General features: G+C 43.8%; 1 protein-coding gene across 1 annotated transcript in view; it reads right to left on the bottom strand.

Moving 5' to 3' along the window:
• Positions 1-18,607, bottom strand: part of SLC6A8 (solute carrier family 6 member 8) — a 132,949-nt gene extending 114,342 nt beyond the window's left edge. Inside the window, exon 1 of the mRNA XM_073600168.1 lies at positions 18,281-18,607. Within this exon, the coding sequence (XP_073456269.1) occupies positions 18,281-18,536 (256 nt within the window). The 5' untranslated portion in view covers positions 18,537-18,607. The remainder of the gene's footprint in view (positions 1-18,280) is intronic.
• Between the last annotated feature and the right edge of the window lie 2,884 nt (positions 18,608-21,491).

Raw genomic sequence — 21,491 nt, 5'->3', positions numbered from 1 at the left:
ACTTTGCTGATCACCTTCTCAGTAGTAACCCCCAGCTCTGCTGATCACCTGCTCAGTAGTAATCCCCAGCTCCTCTTATCACCTGCTCAGTAGTAACCCCCAGCTCCGCTGATCACCTGCTCAGTAGTAACCCCCAGCTTCGCTGATCACCTGCTCAGTAGTAACCCCCAGCTCTGCTGATCACCTGCTCAATAGTAACCCCCTGCTCCGCTGATCACCTGCTCAATAGTAACCCCCTGCTCCGCTGATCACCTGCTCAATAGTAACCCCCTGCTCCGCTGATCACCTGCTCAGTACTAACCCCCAGCTCTGCTGATCACCTGCTCAGTAGTAACCCCCAGCTTCGCTGATCACCTGCTCAGTAATAACCCCCAGCTTCGCTGATCACCTGCTCAGTAGTAACCCCCAGTTCTGTTGATCACCTGCTCAGTAGTAACCCCCAGCTCTGCTGATCACCTGCTCAGTAGTAACCCCCAGCTTCGCTGATCACCTGCTCAGTAATAACCCCCAGCTTCGCTGATCACCTGCTCAGTAGTAACCCCCAGCTCTGCTGATCACCTGCTCAGTAGTAACCCCCAGCTCTGCTGATCACCTGCTCAATAGTAACCCCCAGCTTCGCTGATCACCTCCTCAGTAGTAACCCCATGCTCCGCTGATCACCTGCTCAGTGCTAACCCCCAGCTCTGCTGATCACCTGCTCAGTAGTAACCCCCAGCTTCGCTGATCACCTGCTCAGTAATAACCCCCAGCTTCGCTGATCACCTGCTCAGTAGTAACCCCCAGTTCTGTTGATCACCTGCTCAGTAGTAACCCCCAGTTCTGTTGATCACCTGCTCAGTAGTAACCCCCAGCTTCGCTGATCACCTGCTCAGTAGTAACCCCCAGTTCTGTTGATCACCTGCTCAGTAGCAACCCCCCAGTTCTGTTGATCACCTGCTCAGTAGTAACCCCCAGCTCTGCTGATCAACTGCTCAGTAGTAACCCCCAGCTGTGCTGATCACCTCCTCAGTAGTAACCCCCAGCTCTGTTGATCACCTGCTCAGTAGTAACCCCCAGCTTTGTTGATCACCTGCTCAGTAGTAACCCCCAGCTTTGTTGATCACCTGCTCAGTAGTAACCCCCAGCTCTGCTGATCACCTGCTCAGTAGTAACCCCCAGCTCCGTTGATCAACTGCTCAGTAGTAACCCCCAGCTCTACTGATCACCTGCTCAGTAGTAACCCCCAGCTCTGCTGATCACCTGCTCAGTAGTAACCCCCAGCTCTGCTGATCACCTGCTCAGTAGTAACCCCCAGCTCTGTTGATCAACTGCTCAGTAGTAACCCCCAGCTCTACTGATCACCTGCTCAGTAGTAACCCCCAGCTCTGCTGATCACCTGCTCAGTAGTAACCCCCAGCTCTGTTGATCACCTGCTCAGTAGTAACCCCCAGCTCTACTGATCACCTGCTCAGTAGTAACCCCCAGCTCTGTTGATCACCTGCTCAGTAGTAACCCCCAGCTCTGCTGATCACCTGCTCAGTAGTAACCCCCAGCTCTGTTGATCACCTGCTCAGTAGTAACCCCCAGCTCTACTGATCACCTGCTCAGTAGTAACCCCCAGCTTCGCTGATCACCTGCTCAGTAGTAACCCCCAGCTCTGCTGATCACCCGCTCAGTAGTAACCCCCAGCTCTGCTGATCACCCGTTCAGTAGTAACCCCCAGCTCTGCTGATCACCCGTTCAGTAGTAACCCCCAGCTCTGCTGATCACCCGTTCAGTAGTAACCCCCAGCTCTGCTGATCCCCTGATCGGTAGTAACCCCCAGCTCTGCTGATCCTCTGATGCTCAGTCCTCTTTCCGGTCCCCGCTAACCTTCCGCTACAGCATTCCCACGTTGCACATCATGTGTGCCATCTAGTTGATCCTCTCCAGTCTGGACCACCTTCATCCTGCTGCACACCAGATGTGACGTCTGCACCTGACACTTCCAGAATATAAACACCAGAGCCCGAAGTGACTGCTAATGAGGTCTTTTGGTTTCCCAGTGCATTCTGGGATATCTCATACTTACATGCCTCCAAAACAAAGTGAAGCTAACTCTGAATAAAAGCGCCCCAAAAGCTGCAGGTGCTGTTAGCGAGCGTTGTCATAGATGTCTGTGGAGGCTTTGGAGACACTTTGAAGCACCAAGAAAGTGACATGGGGCCTCTTTTTTGAAGCGAAGCAAACTCAACATGTGAACAGGTCTTTAAGCTTACCATATTATATAGTGACAGGAGCTTTGATTGGCATTTAGAGCTTTTTTAAAAAAGTGTGTCCAATGCCACATTTTTGAAGCAAGTGTAAACAAGGCTTTAAAGTGGCAGCACAGTATAGTACATTAGTGGCATAAAATGAGCACATATTTTGGGCTGTTATTAAAATTGATGATTTTTCATGGAACTTTCACATTTGACATACTTGCCGTTTCAGATTTCCTTTACTGGGTTCCATAAAAAGGACTTCTACATTAGCTAGCTGTCTCTTGGGGGCAACAGCTGCTGAGATGACATTCCAACTACATACAGAGAGAGCATTGTTTTTAATTAGTCAGACATGACTGGTCCACTTGTGCTGAGAGTGATAGAGCAATGGTAATGTGAACCACACACGTCCGACAATGTTCAGGCAACTCATTTCAACAAGCTTTGCATTGGAAAAATGGCCAAATGGACCAATGTGACCTACCACTTATGGGTTCTAGCAAAACTCTGAATCGACGAAAACCCATTAGTGGAAGATTAATTTGAATTGTTTGGTCATTTTTGCACTCGAAACCTGGTTGAATGTGGTCGAAACTGCCTGACAATCACTGTCATTTGTTGCCACTTGCCAGCATAAGAACAGTGACTGTTCCACACCACTATGTATAGCAGATCCCTCGGGAACTCCAGGAGTGGCATCTCTGCTCTTGATCTTCTAAGTTTGAATAACATTCCCGATTTGGTTGCAGCGTTGCACAATGCTTATGGGTGGCTAGATATAAATTATAACATGCAGCGCCCTAGCTGAGTCCCCCGAACTGCATAGCAGAAAAGGAACAGTCATTGATTGATTGAACTTTTTTCCCACCCGGTCAAAATCCAAGCAGACAGACTCTAGCTACAGGCCTCGGTTTCAATACAGTCCAGATACCTGCAAGTGAAAGCAACTATAACTTGAGCCTGATTATTAAATGATTATTAAATGACCAGTTTAAGGCTCATGAATGAGGGCATCTAGTTTAATGTCCATGTATGATGAGGACCTATAGTCTAAAACTTGTATGCATGAGGGAATCTAGTCTAAGATTCATGTATGAGGGCCTGTTGTCTAAGGTCTATGGATGAAGCCCTCTAGTCTAAGGTTCCAACATGGGTACCTCTAGTTTAAGGTCCATGTATGGGGGCCTTTAGTCTAAGTTTCATGTATATGGGCCTCTAGTCTAAAGTCAATGGATAAGGACCTCAACTCTAAGGTCCATTTATGAGGATCTATAGGTTAAGGTCCATTTTTGAAGATCTGTATATTAGGGTCCATCCATGAGGATCTGTAAAGCGTTTGTTACCCCAACACTTCATATTTCTGATATGTGCCCGCTGTACCATGTACATGTGTGAGAAAGTATCCTGTTCTCTATGTATTGCTTCCTTTATGTGAAATCCCTGGTGTTCCTGCTAGTCCCTATGCTTTTCTATTAAAAAATGACCACACTAAGAAGGAAAGCACACCATGGTCGGTTCCTATGCTCGGAACTCAGTGTACTCTCCTCCAAAGATCAGACTTGTCTTGACACCCCCACCCGCCACTGCTTAGTCTGCTTCTGCTTCCCCTCCCCCCAGTTCTTATGCAGCTGAGAACAGAGAGAATGTGATCACTTATAAAAAAAAACAAAAAAGGTACGGTATTTATAATGTTTTTTTTTATATCTATACAAATTGTTTTGTCTTTCATTTCTATTTTAAACTGAATAGGTTGTTTTACAAGGTGATCATTTACAGTCAGTTTAAGGTCCATGTATAGGGACATGCCATCTTAGGTTCATGGATGAGGGCCTTTAGTCTAAGGTTCATGTTTTGGGGCCTGTAATCTAATATCTATGGATGAGGTCCTTTATTCTAAGGTTCATACATGGGTTCCTCTAGTCCAGTTGTTCTCAACTCATGTCCTCAGGGCCCCACTAACAGGCCAGGTTTGCAAGATAACTGAAATACAACACAGGTGATATCATTTGCTGCTCAGTGATTGCAGTATTCTAGTCTCCATCTCCCCCAAGGTAATACTTAAAATCTGGCCTGTTAGTGGGCCCTGAGGACAGGAGTTGAGAACCACTGCTCTAGTCTAAGGTCCATGTATGGGGGCCTTTAGTCTAATGTAAATGGATAAAGACCTCAACTCTAAGGTCCATTTATGAGGATCTGTAGATTAAGGTCCATGTATGAGGATCTGTAGATTAAGGTCCATGTATGAGAAGCTGTAGATTAAGGTCCATGTATGAGAAGCTGTAGATTAAGGTCCATGTATGAAGATCTCTAGTGTAAAGTCTATGTATGAGGATCTCTAGTGTAAAGTCTATGTATGAGGATCTCTAGTCTAAAGTCTATGTATGAGGGCCCTGCCCCCTAGTCGAAAGACCATGTACGTATCTCAAGTCTATAACAATTTAACTTTATTACATAAAGCATACCTGTGCTTTGCCCATGCTGAGCAAAACAACTACCAGTAGTTAACTTTAATGCTGTCCTCACAACTGCCTAAAATGGTACATTTATGTGACTCACTTTTCTTCATTTAACATTAAAGCACTAGTGCGTGGTGATTGGCACTCAGGCACACAGCACTGTCACACAGAGGTGGGGAGTGGGTTCTAAACCCGGTAAAAGCTTGATGGTTAGACAAAGTACTAATTCACTTTAAAGGGAAACTACGGATGGCCATGTGTTGGTTGGTTTGCAGTTGTGCCATACTCTTTCCATTTTCCGATGATGGATTGAACAGAGCTCCGTGAGATGTTCAAAGCTTGGGATAGTTTTTTACAACCTAACCCTGCTTTAAATTTCTCCGCAACTTTAATCCCTGACCTGTCTGGTGTGTTCCTTGGCCTTCATGATGCTGTTTATTCACTAAAGTTCTCTAACAAACCTCTGAGGGCTTCACAGAACAGCTGTATCTATACTGAGACTAACTTACACACAGGTGGACTCTATTTACTAATTAGGTGACTTCTGAAGGCTATTGGTTCCACTAGATTTTAGTTAGGGGTATCAGAGTTAAGGGGGCTGAATTCAAATGCATGCCACACTTTTCACAGATTTATTTGTGAAAAATGTTGAAAACCATTTATCATTTTCCTTCCACTTCACAATTCTGTGCCACGTTGCGTTGGTCTATCACCAATAAGATACATTTACGTCTTTGGTTGTAACATGACAAAAGGTGGAAAACTTCAAGGGGTGTGAATACTTTTTCAAAGCATTGTAAATATATGGAAAATGGTGAAGCGCTTGAAAAAAGTCCAACATGAACCCAAAATATATTGTGGGCACAGACTCAACTGGCAAAGACATATGAATGTAATCCACTTTTAAAAAGTCCAAAGTAACCCAAAGGGATGTATCTTGAGGTATCAGATAAGTGAAGAGACTGCCACCGTCACCCAAACACACTGCTTCTTACCCTTAGGTAGATGATAAAAGGCATGGATATAAATCACTCACAGCTCCTCACCTTCACGCCCAGGTATGTACTAAGGGCTCACCTCCTTCTCCTCACTGTAAATATACTGTATATCTACATTGGTACAGCCATATTTTCTTATGTCATTTGCAGACCCCGCTTTCTGAGGTCTTCTTTCTGTCACTCTGCTCTCTCCCGCTCTGAGCATGTTCCTGCATTATGTAAAGTGAGAGGCCGCTCTTGTTACACCACTTCTAGAAATGTTACCTCACTCTACCTCTAGAGGGTGCAAGCTGGGACAAAACTCTCCCCTTGCTTTGTAGTTGGAATGGTCCACCTGCATGATATTTTTATTCCTTTTGCCAACTGAACCTGTCTGGTGGCCATGTGTAGACAGACCCATGTTCGTGCATTTCTTTTTGAGATAGTCATCTGCATTACGCAGAAGGAAGTTTTCTGTGTTTATCCGTGCCAGTCTTCCCCTTGCCTCCATATCTCTGTGTTGGAAGCGTGCACAAACAAATGGTCTCCTAGGTTTTTGTCATGGAATTTTCCTATTCAAACGGAATCTATCTGTCTACAGACAGCCAATGGAGATTTCCTGACATGAACCCTGCCTCTAGTTGGTTAATCCTGTAACTAACAACCTTGCGGGAGTTCAAAAACAGTGCTGACTGCACTATCTGACCTACAGACAGCTTCTAAAATGACAACCTAAGAACTGGCACATTGCAAGAGTAAAATGGAGTATGGAGCTGTATGCAGTTTGGATAAACATAATGCTGGGCTATATTTGCACTATACAGCAGTGGTTCTGGATGTGCAGTTATCCCTGGGGCATAAAGCAATGATTTGCATGGCTTTAAAAGTTTGGCACGGGACATTCATATGTAGACGCTGATGCAAAAAAGCATTGGTATTTACAAGAGTGTGACTGGGCGCAGCCTGCCATACAAGTGAATGACTCCTAGTAAGCTTGTGCATGAGGCCTGAAACTAGACCTCACTGACCTCTGTAGCTGCAGCCACTGTGGACCAGTTCATCCTCAATTTTCCCAGTAGAAATACTAGAATCTTTGCAATAGCAGTCATCTCAAGTACTCTGGGAGGTGGAGCTGAGCTGCTGAGAGTCGGAATAGGGAGTACTGCACTGCTGAAATCTGGAGCAGGGGGAGCTGAGCTGTTAGGAGGAGGAAAAGGGAGAACTGACTTGCTGAGAGGAGGAGAAGGGAGAGCTGAGTTGTGGAGAAGAGGAGCAGGGAGTACTGAACTGCTGAAAGGAGGGGCAGGGGGAGCTGAATTGCTGAGAGGAGCAGCAGGGGAAGTTGAGTTGCTGAAAGGAGGGGAAGGGGAGCTAAGCTGCCAAGAGAATGAGCAGGGGGTGCTGAGATGCTGAGAGGAGGAACAGGGGGAGCAAGGGCAGCTGAGCTGCTGAAAAGAGGGGAAGGGCAAATGAGTTGCTGAAAGCAGAAGCAGGGGAAGCTGAGCTGCTGAGAGGAGGAACAGGGGGAGCTGAGCTGCTGAGAGGAGGAACAGGGGGAGCTGAGCTCCTTAGAGGAGAAGCAGGGGCAGCTGAGCTGCTAAAAGGAGGGGCAGGTGAAGCGGAGTTGCTGAGAGGAGGAGCAAGGGAAGCTTAGTGGCAGAGATGACAAGCAGGGGAAGCTGAGCTGAGAGGAGGAGCAGGGGCAGCTGAGCTGCTGAAAGAAGGAACAATGCTAGTTGCTGAGTGTAGAAACAGGGGAAGCTAATCTGCTGAGAAGAGAAGCAAGAGCTTCTGTGGAGAGAAGAAGCAGAGCTGCTGAGAGAAGGAGCAGGATGAGCTGAACTGTTAATGGAAGGAACAGGATGAGCTGAACTGTTAAGAGAAAGAGCAGGAGGAGCTGAACTGCTAAGAGAAGGAGCAGGAGGAGCTGAGCTGCTAAGAGAAGGAGCAGGAGGAGCTGAGCTGCTGAGTGAAGGAGCAGGAGGAGCTGAGCTGCTGAGTGAAGGAGCAGGAGGAGTTGAGCTGCTAAGAGAAGGAGCAGGAGAGCTGAACTGCTGAGAGAAGGAGCAGGAGAAGCTGAACTGCTGAGAGAAGGAGCAGGAGAAGCTGAACTGTTATGAGAAAGAGCAGGAGGAGCTAAACTGCTAAGAGAAGGAACAGGAGGAGCTGAACTACTGAGAGAAGGAGCAGGAGGAGCTGAACTGCTGAGAGAAGGAGCAGGAGGAGTTGAGCTGCTAAAAGGAGGGGCAGGGAAGCTGAGCTGCTGAAAGCAGGGGCAGGTGAAGTGGAGTTGCTGTGAGGAGGAGCAGGGAAGCTTAGTGGCAGAGAGGACAAGCAGGGGGAGCTGAGCTGAGAAGAGGAGCAGGGGCAGCTGAGCTGCTGAAAAAAAGGAACAGTGCTAGTTGCTGAGTGTAGAAACAGGGAAGCTAATCTGCTGAGAAGAGAAGCAAGAGCTTCTGTGGAGAGAAGAAGCAGAGCTGCTGACAGATAGAGCAGGGAAAGTTCAACTTGGAGAGAATGAGCAGGAGGAGCTGAGCTGCTGAGAGAAGGAGCAGGAGAAGCTGAGCTGCTGAGAGAAGGAGCAGGAGAAGCTGAGCTGCTGAGAGAAGGATCAGGGGAGCTGAACTGCTAAGAGAAGGACCAGGAGGAGCTGAACTGCTGAGAGGAGGAGCAGGGGAACCTGAGCTGCTGGGAGGAGGAGCAGGGGAGCTGAGCTGCTGAGAGGAGGAGCAGGGGAACCTGAGCTGCTGGGAGGAGGAGCAGGAGAAGCCGAGCTGCTGAAAGGAGGAGCAGGGGGAGCTGAGCTGCTGAGAGGAGGAGCAGGGGAAGCTGAGCTGCTGAAAGGAGGAGCAGGGGGAGCTGAGCTGCTGAGAGGAGTTTTTTTGAGTGTCATTACTACTTTTACAGATATATGTTCAGTTAAAGTAGGACTTTTGGAAAAATAGAAATTGACATGAGTATATGATGCAGCCTGTCAGTAGCATTATCATCATAGTCTTTGTAACACGTTTTTTTTACCATCTTGCCATTAGATCCATTATTTATCAACTTCCTGTGATGGGGTGGCAACGCTGTTCTGCGGTGAAATTGCACAGTAGTGTTGTCACCACACAGGGTAGTCCTAGATGAATATGTAGTTTACATTGTTTTCTTTTCTTTTAGAAAAAAGGTATAAGCCTATGAATAAAAGTTTGGCGTGGATACATAAGAGGTGCTGTGCAAATCCAGTAGACAGCAGTAAGGGTGCCACACCAATGTTGAGAGATGCCAGAATAATTTATTAATAGAAGAGCCAACGTGTTTTGGGGGCTCACTACACCCCCCTTCGTCAGGGTTTTACAATGGTGCTAGGTATGAATATCTACAAATACTTTCACACCATTCTGACTCCAGGCGTTCCTAAGGGACATAAAACACAAACCTTGACGAAAGGGAGGGGTTTGGGAACTCCTGAAACACCCTGGATTTTTTATCTTGTTAATCTTCCAATTATAACCTATTGCTAGGTAACTGAGTTTGACATTGTATCAGCCTCTTTCAATCTCTGTACAGCTTGGCTAGAGTGTGAGAGAAAGAAGCAGTACAATGAACCAATCATGCACTTACAAGAAGTATGCTGATAGGAGGAGAGAGCAGAGTGGCAGAGAGATGAGCTCATCACTGTGCTGCTTCTCCTCTCACTGTCCAGTCATGGGTTAGGGGCACGTTCGAGACAATGATAATGTCCATCAGACTGAGGACATCTAGTGGCAAAAAAAAAGTACTGCAGGGAAAATTTCTGGATTAAAGGTGGAGATTGCAGAAGAGGCTGTTATTTTATCTTTGAAAGAACTATCCATTCTTATTTTATGTTATGTTTTTTTGTTGGAGTTCTGCTTTAAATCTACACCAGGCTAAAAATGGTCCTTTTTTTTTCTAGCTGTTCTGTGGCAGTGAGTGGGTTACACATTACAACAATGCAGATGGGGATTATATGCTGCAGTGCTCCTCAGCCTCCCATTAATTTCTCATCGGAGCCCGGCTCAGGTATACAGCGATGTTCTGTGACGCTGATACAAGAATTCAGAGAGCTCCAGGGGGCAGAATGCTGCATTGTCATTGCCCAGCACAACGTAAGTCAGCGTTGTCTCCTCACATGGATGGCTAGCCATGCTGCAGCGTGGTCAGGTGATATGTTGCTGCATTGTCGTCCATGTGGTACGTTACAGTGACGTCACTAGCAGACCACAGCAAGGACTCCCCGGGGTTATATACATTAGACAGAGGACAATGTGAGCCTAGATGGGCCTGTAGATGACTATACATCAACTAGACAAACAGCCTGGATGTCACTTATTCCTCAGACCAAGTTAAAGGATAGGGCAGCCTGAGAAGTAATATTTAACCAGTATGTCTGCACAATGAGATAGGACACATTCCTTCCTGCACTGTCATGGTCAGCTCAGACGTGCAGCAGGGGAGAGGAGCTGCCCTTTTCACAGAGGAATCAAGGGGGTGCTATCCGTTATAGTAAAAGATGATATCCCATAGGGGTGCTATCCATTATGATATAAGATGATATCCCATAGGGGTGCTATCCCTTATATTAAAAGATGATATTCCATAGGAGGTGCTATCCCCTATATTAAAACATAATTTCCCATAGGGGTGCTATTATTATGATATAGGATGATATCCCATAGGGGTGCTATCCCTTATATTAAAAGATGATATTCCATAGGGGTGCAATCCCCTATATTAAAAGATGATATTCCATAGGAGGTGCTATCCCTTATATTAAAAAAGTATATCCCCATAGGGGATAAAATATGGGACAACGCCCTCGAAGCAGCAGATGACAGAGAATCATGTCTCCTGGTACTGTTGGACCTCAGTGCAGCGTTCGGTATAGTGGACCACAATACATTACTCATCCTCCTCACAGAAGTTGCAGGAGTCACAGATTCAGATCTAAAATGGTTCACCTCATTCTTGGGAAATCCTTCTCAGACAGTGAAACTTGGAGCCTTCACCTCTGAAACCCGCGCTATTTCTTATGGAGTCCCTCAAGGTTCACCCTTGTCACCAGTGCTCTTCAACATCTACATCCGCCCTCTCCTCAAAATCATCAGAAAATCGGACCTCTGCTTCCACTCATACACCGATGACACTCAACTCTACTTTCGCATTACCGGACAAAAAGACCAATATCACCAACTAGAAAAATGCCTCGCATTGATAGATGACTGGATGACCACTAGCTCCTTCAAACTCAACGGATCCAAAACAGAGCTTCTTCTCCTACATGCAAACCGAAATACTGGAACCAAGACACTGTGGACACCTCCCACCATCTTAGGACAGACTATCCCCCAATGCACCAAAGCCAAAAGTCTCGGAGTCATCTTTGACTGAGAAATGTCAATGGATGCACAAATAGGATCAGTAGTCAGTGAATCTCACCATCTTCTCTGCCTGCTACGTAGACTCATCCCCTTCAGTCCAGAAGAAGACAAAGCAGCAGTAGTTGGTACTATCATCAATTCCCGACTCGACTATGCGAACTCTCTCTACATAGGACTACCCAAATATCAGATTGCACGCCTACAAATCTGACTGGTAACAGGAAAAAAACCCTGGGAATCCATCTCTCCGTCCCAGAGGAGCCTACATTGGCTAACCATAAAGAATCGGATAGCATTCAAGACCCTCTGCCTCACTCACAAATGCATACAAGGAAACGTTCCTCAATACTTATGCGAGAAAATAAAACACTACACACCTAATCGCAATCTTCGATCAGCGAACCAAAACCTACTCTTCATTCCCAAGTCCCGCTACAAATCGAAGGGAGACCGAAGATTCGCAGTCCAAGGGCCACGGCTATGGAATGCTCTACCAACTAACATCCGCTTGGAAGAAAACCATCAGGCCTTCAGAAAAAAACTTAAGACCTACCTCTTCTAAGGAGCTGGATGACACAGGACGGTTAAGCGCCTTGAGGAGATTCAGTTCGCATTTGCAGCGCTATACAAGTCTTTCATTCATTCAGTCATTCATAGGGGGTGCTTATCCTTGTATTAAAAGATGATATCCCATAGTTGTGCTGTCCCTTGTATTAAAACATGTTATCCCATAGGGGGGTGCTAGCCCTTGCATTAAAACATGTTATCCCATAGGGGGGTGCTACCCCTTGAATTAAAACATGTTATCCCATAGGGGGGTGCTAGCCTTTGAATTAAAACATGTTATCCCATATGGGGAGTTTTCAATATAAAAAAAACATGATATCCCATAGAGGCACTATCCCATACATAAAATTTACGATATCACCTAGGTGGTGCTTTGCCATATACTAAAACATGATATCCCATCATAGAGGGTGCTATGCTATAAATTAAAACATGATATCCCATAGTGGGCGCTATTCCATATTTAAAAACATGATATCCCATTGGGGCACTGTTCCATATAGTAAAACATGAAGTCTTATAGTGGGCGCTATCCCATATTTAAAAACTTGATGCCCCATAGGAGCATTATCCTATATATTAAAATATGAAATCCCATAGGGGTCAGTACCTCATAAAATAAAACATGATATCTAATAGGGGCCGTTTCCCAAATTTTAAATATGTAAAATACTATGAAATAAATAACGAAAACAATAAAATTAAATGGAAAGTTGATTAACTAGGAATAATAACAATTATGATAATGATAGGATAAAAAACATTGCAAAAATTAAACAAATAATTAAAATAATGAAATAGATAAGATTAAGTAAATATTTAAAAAAATAAAAATAGAAAATTAGAAATCATAAAATAATAAAAAAAATATATATATAAATAACTGAATATCAAATAATAACAATGACATTTAAAAAATACAAAATTAAATAAAATTAAATAAAAATAGAATATAGATTACCTAGGATGAATTAAAATATTATAATAATAATAATAATAAACTAAAAAGAAAATAGAAAATGTATCAATTGGCAACAGAATGGAAAGTTTTTCACCATACACTGTACACACAGCCCTGAAAATTACTGAAATGGCACCACCTTGTGGCTGTGCAAGAGATGACCACAGGCACCAGAATTAATTCCAGTGATTTTTTTTTTTTTACGTAGTGGTAAGGCTGCACCACTGCTTTTTTAAATAGAAATGTCCTATTACAAAAAACAAACCCACAAAGCTTTTTCCTCCCAGGTCATCCTGGTATGTGCAACGATCCCTCAACCTTAAGCTGAAATATCTATCATGGAAAGGCAGGTATATATAAATATATCTATATGTTTATCCATATGCTGAGGCTTCTGTATAAGTACATATATGTTTTTACTACAAGCTGACATATGATAAGGAGTTCTGACATCGCTTTGACTTTCCTGACCTCTGCGACAGATACATAGAAAATTGTCTATGATGTTTTTGTGAGACTGTACATTCTAATAGCTAGACCTTGTGGATGCGTAGGTGGTGGTCAGTGATGCCACATTACCTGTGCTGCAAACCTAGACAGACAGCATTGTAGCCCTTTGTCCTAAACAGGGGCTAGTAGCCTAAGTTTAGTTTTTGGCTGGGTGGTAGTCAGCCAAGGATAATTGTGTAGTTCTTCACTTGGTCTTCCCTAAGCTTCAGTTGAGCTATGATTTCTCTATTTCACCAGTAGGTGTCACTGGAATCACTGGCCACAGTATGAGATTTCATAAACAAGCCTGAGTTATTAATATTTATATTTCCTTCAGCCAATCCAGTGGGAGGCTTAGTCCACTGAGTCCACGTGCTGGGGGATGATATAAATATTTGTGACAGGCCATGGGCTTGCTCTCTTCCCCTGAGCTGAGGCCTGGGGAGGTGCTGCTGGAAGGAGCATTGCCTGTTTGGTGCCCTAACGTGCTAAATATGGTCTTGGAGCTGTCCTACCTGGTCATGGGGGAAGGTATGGAAGTGTGCTGAAGTGGTCCTGAAGCTGTCCTGCCTGGTGTGGAGGAAGCTGTGCCCAGGAGATGACCTAGAGGACGCCCCCCTGCTGAAGAGAGCCAAAAGAAGGCTGGTCTCTTAGAAGGGCCAGGTGACTCACTTGGAGGATATACTGAAATTTTTGATTGTGATTACAGTTTTCCCGGGTCGTGTTAAAGGTTCTGACACTGGAAAACTGGACATTCATCTGGATCTGGAGAGTCTGTAAGTGATTTGCATGGTATCTGGGACCCTTAACTCTCACCTCCTTAACCATTCTGCAATAAAACTCTAAAAAGACAAAAGTGTCTGGCGCCCCATATTCTTTCTTATGCCCTGTACACACGATCGGACATTGATCGGACATTCCGACAACAAAATCCATGGATTTTTTCCGACGGATGTTAGCTTAAACTTGTCTTGCATACACACGGTCCCACAAAGTTGTTGGAAAATCCGATCGTTCTGAAGGCGGTGACGTAAAACACGTACGTCGGGACTATAAACGGGGCAGTAGCCAATAGCTTTCATTTCTTCATTTATTCTGAGCATGCGTGGCAATTTGTGCGTCGGAATTGTTCACACATGGTCGGAATTTACGCAAACGGATTTTGTTGTCGAAAAATTTTATAGCCTGCTCTCAAACTTTGTGTGTCGGAAATTCCGAGATGGAAAAAGTCAGATGGAGCCCACACACGGTCGAAATTTCCGACAATAAGCTCCGATCGCACATATCATGTCGGAAAGTCCGACCGTGTGTAGAGGGCATTGGTCTCCCATTTTAACCATGGACTCAACCCTGGGGTGAAATGCTAGCCTGCTAGGGTTGCCACCTCATTCCTTTGAACCCGAACACATATTAATTACACAGGTTCTGTGGCTGATTAAAGTGGTAATTAATCTCACTTGTTGCCTTATCTGCATTAAATCAGCCTCAGAACCTGTGTAATTCATATCTGGTTGGGTTTAAAGGGATGAGGTTTCAACCCTATAGCCCGCCTTCCTCTGGAGAAGGTTCCATCCTGCCTTTGGGGTGTCAGGGGAATACTACAGTATGTAGCCACGTTTGCTGTGCTGACCTCTCCATTCACAAATGTTTGTTCCTTGGCTGTCCTGCAGATTTGATAGCTTTGATACCTTGACCCAGAACAAGTAGGCAGATCAGACCTTGGCCTTCACCCTTAGTGTCCTCTGCAAGCTTAGGGTAGCCTCAGACATAGGATAGGTTTGGATAAATGCACATGTTGCGTGGACAACCTTGCTCATGCAAATGACAAACGACCCCCTGATTGCCAAGGGGTACCTGCAGAGATTGCAGTGTATCTACAGACATACAATCTTTTCCTAGTGTGACCATTATCAGGCACAGCCAGTTCAGTATGTAATCATCTGCAGATACCCCTTCTGGAGCCAATACACATTTTTTTTCTAAAATACTATCAATCTGAATGACATGTTCAAGACTCATGCTAATCACAATGACCATCCTTGCCAAATCAATTATTATTCAATTGTGGCTGAATCCAGCTGATCAGGCTTGGCAATACACTTCATCAATCAATCAATCAATCAATCAATCATTTGTACGTTGAAAAGGTAGTTTCGGTGATCGATCTTAAAGTCTACACAATAGACTGAATAAGCATATTTTAGCTTTTTTTTTTTAAATCAATCAGTTTGATAACTGTATGAAATGTATGAATTAGTTGTGACCGCCGAGAATCAAACTTTATATTATTGACAAATCTGCAGCCGTAGGACCACATGTGCTTCTTTGGTATTGGCTGTGCAGCCCCTCGCATTTAGTAATGGGAGTGGGGGCATTTATTTGTACGGGGCTGCGATGGTAGTGATCTCTAGCAGTTTATCATCAGTAGGGATCAGCTTAGGTGCCAGGTCCCAGAAGAAAACTGTCAGTGCCGGCGCAAACCGCTGCGTCTGGGATTCCCTGTCCCACTGCAGGATGTACACACGGGGATGCTTGTGACATCATTAACCTAACATGGCCATATGACTATATTAGGTCAAAGACATTGACCTAAGGTGGCCATATAGCCATGTTAGGTCAATGATGTTTCCTCATCTTGATTGGGCTAGCACCTACAGGTTCCATCCACATTTTAGACTGAACCCAAACTCCTTTCCCATAAGCTTGGGTTCGTCCTGAACCCGTAAGGAAACTGTCAGTGTCAGCCTAACCAACTGTGCCTGGGAATTTCCTGTCCCACTGATGCAAATACACAAAGGGGTGACGATGCTCATGACATCATTGATCTAACATGGCCACATGGCCATATTAGATCAAAACCTTGACCTGATATGGTCGTGTGGCCATATTAGGTCAATGATGTCATGAGCATCCCCGCCTTGAAAGATTTTCTCCAGGTTTCGTACCAAACCCAAGTTTGTCTGTGGACATTAGTCTTCAACCACACTTGATGTGCATCTGTGATCTCTAATCGTTTCCCCTAGTGTGTCTGAAGTCTCTGACAGCCTTTGGTAGCATTATATACTGTTTACTGAACATAATGTGCGCCTCTTTGGTGCTGCTGTCTAGGGCTACCACTGAGACTCACTATACCCTATATGAGTTGACAACCAAAGGACTAAATTACTTGATCAATTCTGCGACTGATCTTCTAGAAATCGTTACATATATATTATATATATTATATGGCCTCATTAGTGGTGCTCACAAGCAGTACAAGTCCCTCAAGTGTTAATTTTATCATGTCCTCTTATACACTCATTGTGTACAATAGCTAGCATTGTATATGTTCACCTACAGAATGTCCAGGTATATCCCAGGTTTTTCAAGATCCTAGAAACACTCATATGTTTTTCCTTTTCAATAACCTTTTCATTTTGATTATTAAGACCACTGCTTATAGACACAAAATTTACATTAATATAAGTATATTCCTTTACAGGTTCTCAAAAATAAATAGGCCATATTTGTCCCAAGAGCGGACACACCCCAGAAAGGAATATAATATATATTGCAATGCAGAACCAAAATACTTTTAGATGTTCTCATCTCCTACCTGTATTTTAATAGGTTTAATATTGTTAAGGTATTTCAAAATATATTATATTGCCTTTTGAGGTGTGTGACAAAAATGTTTTTTTTTTTTTTCTTTTAATTTGGAGGTGTTTCTCCAATTTTTTCCAAGGTTGTATCTATAGCCGTAGCACGCCATGCAACTGTTAAGGGGCCTAGTAGCATAGGTGGCCCAGTTCAGTCTGCCAGTAATGATACAATTTGGCATATCTACTAGCAGTCAGTCACATTCAACTGGACTTGTTCTGTAATGTTGAAGACATTTTGTAGCTTAACAAACCAAAGAAGTGGTTTGGAGAAGCATCCCCTCCAATAGCTTGCAGCTATTGATATTAGGCTAACTGGCCTGTAGTTCCCAGGGATATGTCTCGGCCCTTTTTTAAATATTGGTGCCACATTGGCTTTTCTCCAATCAGTTGGTACCATTCCAGTCAGAAAACTGTCCATAAACATTAGGAACAATGGTCTGGCTACCACCTGACTGAGTTCCTTAAGGACCTTCTATTTCAGAGTCTGTCTTCTGTTAGCCATGAGGCTGGGTTCATACTATTGCAAATTGGATGCAGGTATCCCTGCATCCAATTCACATGTCAGGAGATTGTGACTGGCTCTCTATGGAAGCAGTTCACACATCTCTGGAGCGGCTCCGGTGCGAATTGCACAGGAGTCCTGTGTGTCTTCTGGTCCGTTTTATGTCCGAATGCAGCCAAAAATTTGGGCTGAAATCAGACCTGAAATGGTAAACGGTGATGCACCAGACTCCTGCTGTAAGCCGCTCCGTGCTGCGTGAACACAGCCTAATGCCCCGTACACACGGTCGGACTTTGTTCGGACATTCCGACAACAAAATCCTAGGATTTTTTCCGACGGATGTTGGCTCAAACTTGTCTTGCATACACACGGTCACACAAAGTTGTCGCAAAATCCGATCATTCTGAACGCGGTGACTATAAATGGGGCAGTGGCCAATAGCTTTCATCTCTTTATTTATTCTAAGCATGCGTGGCACTTTGTCCGTCGGATTTGTGTACACACGATCGGAATTTCCGACGGATTTTGTTGTCGGAAAATTTTATATCCTGCTCTCAAACTTTGTGTGTCGGAAAATCCGATGGAAAATGTGTGATGGAGCCCACACACGGTCGGAATTTCCAACAACAAGGTCCTATCACACATTTTCCGTCGGAAAATCCGACTGTGTGTACGGGGCATAAGGGTGCTTTCTGTGACATGTTATTACAATTAACATGACAGTCTTGGTTACTGCATCCCTCCATTTCCTTTGTGAAGACTGAGAAGAAGAATATATTGAAAACCTTTACGTTCATTCACAGTACAGTCCAGTTGAATTTGACCGACTACCACTAGATATACCATGGCCTAGATAAATGAGAAACTTCACAGGCAATGCCATACCATTTGGCAAATATACTTGGACAAATTGAACTTGTATATAGTTTGTGAACCTCTATAACATGCTGTGAAAGCAAATTGGAGAGATTACCTTGAGATGGAGAGCAGAGGAAGAAGGCCACATCATATAGTTATGCCTTTGGTTATCCCAACATTTATTAAAACATAAAGTCACGTTGCAATGAGAATGCATACTTACCACCTCCATTCTTATAGCATAGATAAGGAAACCGCCACACATTGCCTAGTCCAACGGCAAACCCTATACAGGACATGATGAAATCCAAAGGCATGGTCCACGTCTCTCGAACCGGAGGGGCTTTAGTGCTCCGGGTTCCTTCATCATTCAGCCCAGAACTGGGATCATGGTCTTTCTTTAGACTTGGTTCTTTTGAGGCATTACTACAATACGTGTCTTCCAAGTGTACATTATAACTAACAGTTTGCACCTCCATCTTGCTCTTCCCTATCTTGAAGGACACTGATGTTAGCTGGAACTGTGGCTTGTTATGAAAGAATGGTTGTATTGTCACAGCAACTTCTCCTTCTGTTTAAATAAATACCAATACTTGGCAGGGAATGTCTACTACCAAACAGTGTATTGGAGGATGTTGTAATAGAGACTGGTGTGTTCCAATTCAAGGTTGGGCGATACGTACGTCAGGTACAGTACATTTTTTTCTGAACTGACGTGTGCAGGTCCAAGATGTGCTGCTACTGCTTCTACAAATATATCCTGAGACATGCGAGGAGAAGACGATACGACACAGCTGAATGGGATCGTTGACCAACCTGTCATTTAAAGGATTGCCTGTGGGAGGTCTGCAAAGGTCCACAGCCAATACGTTCCTCCTAGTCACATTTCAACAAGCACTGGCCCCAAGAATAGTTCTGTAGGCAAGTAGACTCTGCTGTATGAATAGATTAATTGTCTTGGGTTAATCAACATACAATAGTGCCCATACAGTGCAATATAACATAAACAAACCGGGGAGGGGGGGGGGGGGGTAACTGTTTTGTGTCAACGAGACAATCACAATTTTCAGCAAAATACGCATAAGGAAGGATAATTACTTTTTTTTTTATTTAGAAAAATTGGGGAGATTTCAGCATTTTTTAAAAAAAAACTATTTAATCAAATTTCTTTGGAAACAATGAAAAAAGAGAAATTCATTTTTTGTTGTTGGTGGGTTTAAAGGTTCAATGAGCTTTAAGTGGCTCCTGAATTTTTTTTTTTTATTTCTCCAAATTGGGAGATCACTTAAAAAAGTGGAAATAGTAAAATAAAAAATGTTAGCAGGTGAGCCTACACATGTACCTATAGATTTTAAGAATGGCTGTAAGTTGACGTGGTTGGTTGGCCTTGTGAAAGAGGACCCACTGACATGGGTAAAAATGACAATAGATGGATCGCATCTCGGCTGGTTCAGCAGGAACCGGCCGAGATTCGATCCATCTATGGGCAGGCTGATTGTACGCAAGTCGATCCATCGATCGACTTGGGTACAACCAGCATGTTGGATTTTTAGTATGCGACTATTGCCAGCAGCCATAGCCACCAGCAGAAATAAATGTGTTCCCCCAGCAGGGACCGCTCCCCGTGCCCCAATTGGAGAACACATTAGCTCTGTGGAAGGGATTCCCCTATCAAAACATTCAGTGCTATTTCCCATGGTTGCAGGAAAGAAAACTGGAAAATGTATGGCCTGCTTAAGGTAAAAGGTTATCCTGGTTAAACCACGAGTCCTGTAACCTGAGAACCCCCCACATCATGTGGGTTTGGGTGCTCAGCAGTATCCTTACAGATTAGGCCTGATACCCCTGGAAGCTGAGGGACCCATCGTTAGGAGGGAGTGTTTGCTAGTGTGGCCTGGAGGGTATAAAGAGGTAAGCCAAAGTGGAGTCTCTCAGACCCACCATCACATAAAATGGTGAAGTAGGCCTGTGAGGTGTGCAGCTAAGGGGGTTTACAAACATGTAACACTATCATGGCTCTCAACTGTCTGTCATTTCAAAGGACTGTCCCCCTTTTGGAACCAAATTCCTATGTCCCTTGTTCAACCTTATATGTCCATTGTTTTTGGTCTGATGTATAAACCTCTATAATAGAACATATTGACTTACATGTTTCATGCAACTTTTATAATATTTTAAAGAAGTTGTGGTGAAAAAATAATTTTTTTAACCAGTCATTTTTGCGTATTATTTTGTGTACGACAGAAAAATTAGTTTTGTTTCGATTCGGATTCATTTGTAAAGTTAATAATTTTGTTTCACCATATATTTTATATTAGAATCATTCGCTTTCTGAATTTGTTTCATATATTCAGATTTGTTTCGTATATTTAGATTTGTTTCGTATATTCGTTGTTCCGATATCATTCTAACTTCGGGAAGTTAATTGGCTATATATGTTTTAACGCGATAATTTATAATTTAGTCTGTTATGAATTATGTGCATGAGAGATTATTTTTGCATGAGATCCCCCCTCAAAAATCATGCCAGATCCAAAGGATTTTTGGCCTAATAGCCAATGTAATGGCTATTGTTGATTTTACAGATTAAGCTCCCCATTGAATTACCTAATGTTGGCTGAACCTTTCTCGAAGCGAACACAGATACGTTCAGCTCATCACTACCAAGGATGCTGTGTGGCCTCAATGACGCTCCCCCTCCCCATGTCTTCTCTTGCAACAACTTCAGGTACTTGTTAGTGTTTATACTCCTTTATCCCTCGATGACCTTCTCTCGAACAAAACGTGTTGGGAGGAGCTACCATGGTAATGACATCACACCCGGCAGGGTGCTGCATGTGTTTAATTGTTTTATGCAATTTTACTCCTGCTTGTTGTAAATAGTTTTAACCTTTATTAAAAGCTTAAACCTATAATACTACACTATGAGATCCTTCTTTGTTTTCCCTCCTCATTGAGTGGATTGTGGATCGATTTGATTATATGGTAATCAATCTTGGAACCTCGGCTCCTGGCATCCATCCCTTGGGGATTTTGGGATAAGGCGCAGCCAGACCTTCATCTTGTGGTCTTAGTGCTTGGTAAGCAGCTTGTGAGTGGGGTGTGCACTTCTGGGTGTGCAGAATCCTTCCTTATTCCCTTTGGAGCACAGGACCCTAATTACACTTCTATGCACTTTTTGCACTAAAGCACTTTCTTTTTGGATTTTATTGGACTGTTTATGAACTTCTTTAAAAATGTTTTTACACATATGGTCTTTAATCACGGAGACCTCTTTTTCACTTGATTGTACGTTGGTTATGAAGCACCCTCTACTTTAAATAGGTGCTAGAAGTAGGATTTTTGTGAGTGCAGGTAAATTTTATCAGGGCTAGCTGTAAGCTAGGCCTGTTTGTTTTGATCTGTGTGGTCTGGGAGTGGCCTAGCGTAGCAGC

This window comes from Aquarana catesbeiana, linkage group LG09, assembly GCF_042186555.1.
Source record: "Aquarana catesbeiana isolate 2022-GZ linkage group LG09, ASM4218655v1, whole genome shotgun sequence".
Taxonomy (NCBI): Eukaryota; Metazoa; Chordata; class Amphibia; order Anura; family Ranidae; genus Aquarana; species Aquarana catesbeiana.
The sequence above is the reverse complement of the archived record's forward strand: the minus strand, read 5'-3'. Positions and strand labels throughout refer to the sequence as shown.